A 4,468-nucleotide genomic window follows, 5' to 3' on the forward strand; every position below is an offset into this window, starting at 1 on the left:
TGGCAGATGGCCAGTAGCAGAGGCGGCCCCAGGACCCTTGGGTATAGCGCTGAGCATCGACTCAAACCCCAACCATCACCATCCCTACGGAAAAAAGAAGGAAAGAAATAAAAGAAAAAAAGAAAAAAAAAAAATAAAAGGGTCCGTGAATAGAGAAGGAGGGAGGGCGGTGGGATGTGGGTTGCGACCTCATATGAGGTTTACGTATGCGGAAAAGGAAAGGGAGGGTAAAACCCGGGTATCCGTCCGTGCCGGGACACCAAGCCGGCCGCAGGGAGAGAGGACGGCACCAGCACGCTTCGAAGTGGCGTCCAGCGAAACGTTAACCCCGGGGACAGATGGATGGAAAATCACGTCCCCTTCCACCACCCCTAGGAGGGACAGCCCCCTCTATTTCTGCAGGTGCATTTCCAGCCAGCGACTACATCCCTCTGTTCCCACGCTCGGTTCTTGCTTGTTTTGAAACCCAAAAGGTTCTACCCTGCCACCTCTCTCTGCTCGAGAGCGCACGCACACACACACACACACACACACACTCAAGAACCTCCCTCTCATAGGAACTACAACATCCTCTCCTAGGTGCAAAGCTCTCCTACAGCTACTAGGTCAGCCCTTATCCCATGCCACCTCCACGGCCTCTCTACTGCCAACCAAGACCGAAGAGCTGCTCTCTACCACGTGTCAATCCATATGCTCTCATTATTTCTATTTGTTCTGATTTACTGCGTTGGGGCCTCTGGAAAGGCTCAGTTTCTTAAACTCCGGGGGGGAGGGTGGAGGATAAGAGCAGCAAGACTCCAGAGGCTTGTATGGCATTATACTGCACCAATATTGGCTATGGTTACGGCTGTAAACACATTAATTTCATTCTTGTAAATCAGCTGTGATAAATACTGCATAAAGCAGAAGAAAAAAAAAGGCAGGACGCTGGGACTGTTTGCTAATAAAAGGCTGGCATCTTTTCAGAGCTTTTCAGCCAGCCAAGAAAAAAAAATTGTATTTTACTATAAATAGATCCATTTTAACCGTAAATTCTGCTGAATCACCGCACCTCTCTTACAGTCACCAGTATCCCGAAAACCCTTTTTCTCTTTTTCTTGCCATTGTCTCTTTTGTTGCATTGTCTCTCTGACGGGGCGTTGGGGGTTTGCTGCCTGTACTGTGCGTGGGGGCAACACCATGAGAAGGGCTGGAGCAGAGGCGAACACCAACCCCACCTCACGGCCCCCCTCCTCCCACCCTTCCCTCTGTACACAGGCCGAACCGGCCCCTCCGCGCCCCTCCGCCGTCCCGCTCCGCGTTTCCTGCCCCGGGACGGGGGCTGAGGGGGCGATTCCGGCGCTTTAGGCTTTTCCATGGGAGTGTGGCCCCGCTGTGGCCCCAAGGTTCACCGGGAGACTCGGAGGAGACTCCTGCTCGCTGAATCCCCTCATTTATTTAAATGGAGTTTGTGAGAAGTTTACATGTAGCGTGGGGGGATTTTATTTTCGGTTGGTTGGGGTTTTTTTAAAGCGTTGTCAGCATCCAAAAATCTGGGCACAAAAGAACCCCCAACCCGTACGTGCGCGTTCCTGTCCAATTTAACCCCATGGCCGATGATTTAAAATGCCGGTGAGACTCCTCACTTTCCACAGGGACAGGGCTGGAGCAGAGAGAAGGAGAAGCAGGGACGAGGTTTCGCCACGTCCGCAGCTCAGCCAAGCTGTTGTTTTAAAAGAGCAATAAAAATGAATTATGACTAAACGCCTTCTCACTTAATGGTTTTAGACGGGGATCCCCAGCCCCGGCAAATACGTAAGAGGATTTTTATTTGTGCATGTGTTCCTGCAATTGATCTCTTTGATGACATTCTCATTCATAGAAAGAGTTTGATTTATGACTTTCGGAAGAATTGCGTTCAGCCCTTCCAGCTATAACCCACGCATCCCAGCTCCACAACGTGTTGCAGGGCTGGGAAACAACACTCCTTGCATGGACGGGCAGCAGAGCCGCGTCCACAAAACCCAGCTCAAGCCCCACTCACCTCTGTAATGTAAGCACAGGCTTACACGTACTCACACTCACACGCACTCATACAAGAAGCCGCGATCGCACCCGCCCGGCACCCCCTTGGCCCCAGAGCAGCAAAGCCCCGCTGGCATCTGTTGCTCAGTTTTACCCCGAAGAACAGGGCTCACCCTCTGTTTTGGGGTCCAGCAACGCTGCTGGTCAGGTGACGGGCAATTTGGTGGATTTTTCTGAAAGCCTATCTTTGCTGCTGCCAGCAGAGTGAAGAGCCCCGAGGAAATCGTAACTTTGATGTCCGAGTTTCCCCTTTTCGTTGCCAGTCCTCCACCCCGCAAAAAGGCTTAAACAGAAAAATATCTTTGGCTGTGCCCCCGCACCATCCCTCAAAAAGAACCAGTGGAGGGGCTGATTCCTCCTTAAATGTTATTTTGTTTGTTTGTTTCCCTGCGTTTCTGCCACTCTTTCTGTGTTACAGCCACTAACTTCTCAATTTCCTGTCTTTCTAGGGCTGATTTCTTGGACCACTCAGCATGTGAGAAGTACCCAACCGCTTTCTCTCTGAGCTCTGGTATTTTTTAAGTTATACTTCCTGAAACAACTTGCTGGCTGCTAAGAACCACTTTCTAGAAAAACAGAATTAATTTAAAAAAAAAAAAAAAAAAAAAAAAGCCTTTCGTATATGTAACAGGCTATTTTCTCCAGGAGATTCTTATCCTCCTGAGTCTTCTGGTTTGCTTGTAACAGAGAAAGTGCTTGTTCATGCTTTTGTTACAGCTCAGCATTTCCATGCTTTGTATCTTCACGGAGATAAGATGCTACATTTATACATTAAAAGAGGTCTCCGTCAAAGCTGTGAATGGTTTTAGTTTCTTTGGTTTGTTTGGAGATTTTGTTTTATTTTCTCCTTGTGAGAACCTTTTCAATAAAGATTTTTAATGTATTTTTCCTCTCTAATAAATGTCCTAAATTGCTAAAAGGGGGGAGCTTGTAGTCAGAATGTTGGGGTTTGATTATTAGTAAATTAAGAGTAGAAGGGAGGGAGAGAAATACCCGTCGTGTTATCAGTCTTGAAAGGAGAGAGAAAGAGAGGAGAAAGAGAAACTAAAAAGAGAAAGCTCCTTGTAGCAAACAAGAATTTATTCTACCAAAAATACTTATGACAACGCATCCTAATGCAATACAAAAATAAAAAGAAAGTGAAGATACAATTCCTATATGATCACTTTCTTACAAACCTCATATATTGCTTTCATAGAAGGACCTAGGATGTGGCTAGGTTAAAAGTAAACACAACTAAAACTTCGTAAGAAATGGCAAAATGGCACAGCAGAGGGAGGTAATAAACAGAAAATGCCGACCAGGCAAAAGGGAGGGGAAAAAAAAAAAAAAAAAAAAAAAAAAAAAACCACGGGAAAAATGAAGAATAAGGAGGAGAAAGCAGGACCCTTGAAGAGGATGTCTTTAATTTCTCAGTAATTCAGATGCTGCAAATCAATTGTAGTGAGTGTGTCTGTAAAAAAGTCAAAACTGTCAGCAGAAATATCTACGGGACTGTCCAGAGATCCTGGCAAACTGGGGGAAACTGCATCTGAAAGCTGTAGGCAGGAATCTGTGGAGAAAACGTTAAAGTCCTGTAAAGAAGGGACATCTAGGGCCTCAGGACTGTCATTGTTCAGACCAGCTGCACAGTTCTGGGCCATTGTTGAGAGGCAGTTTTGAACAGTGGGTGACTGATGTTGAAAATGTTTCAGATTTTTCTCATTGCTCGTTAAAGGCGAAACAGGAAAAGTTTGGGACTCGCCATTGTGCGCATTCTGCGCCTGCTGCTGGGAGAGGGCATTCTGCTGGAAAGTGTAGCCTTCCCGCTCCAAGAGAGCACCAGAGACATTGCTGAGGGCTTGCTCGAAGAGGGATTTCTCCTCCTCTTCCTCCTCCTCCTCCGCTGCTTTCTCGGGGTCCTCTAGGCTCTTAAATTTCCCCTCGCTGTTTTGGTTCTCCTTGCACTGGGTCTGTCTCTTGTGCTTCATCCTTCTGTTCTGGAACCAGACTTTGACTTGTCTCTCAGTCAGATCCAGCAAGGCTGCAATCTCAACCCTCCTTGGTCTACAGAGGTACTTGTTGAAATGAAATTCTTTCTCTAGCTCCAGAAGCTGGGTGTTGGTGTAAGCCGTCCTCAGCCGCCTAGATCCACCGCTACCGCTATCAGGGATTTCAAGGGGGTCTGTTAAAAAAAAAGAAAAAAGAAAAAAAAAGGAAAAAGGAAAAAGGAAAGAAAAGAAAGAAAGAAAAGAAAAAAAAAAAAGAAAAAAAAAAAAAGAAGGAAAAGAAAAAGACCACCACCACCACACGCACCCCAAAGCACCAGTGCCAGAACAGCGAAAGCAAAAACACACGCACGCACACACAAAACAGATAAATGCACGGATTGAATTTCAGCACCCGAGCACATCGCATCCCGGGG

At 46.7% G+C, this 4,468-nt stretch overlaps 1 protein-coding gene across 1 annotated transcript; it reads right to left on the reverse strand.

Moving 5' to 3' along the window:
• Positions 1-3,457: 3,457 nt before the first annotated feature.
• Positions 3,458-4,228, reverse strand: HOXA2 (homeobox A2; the record flags this gene model as incomplete). Its single annotated transcript, XM_008949506.1, has 1 exon — positions 3,458-4,228. A coding segment is annotated over one exon (752 nt), but the record flags the coding sequence as incomplete, so codon positions are not given.
• Between the last annotated feature and the right edge of the window lie 240 nt (positions 4,229-4,468).

Source organism: Merops nubicus, unplaced genomic scaffold (assembly GCF_000691845.1).
Source record: "Merops nubicus isolate BGI_N331 unplaced genomic scaffold, ASM69184v1 scaffold28220, whole genome shotgun sequence".
Classification (NCBI taxonomy): domain Eukaryota; kingdom Metazoa; phylum Chordata; class Aves; order Coraciiformes; family Meropidae; genus Merops; species Merops nubicus.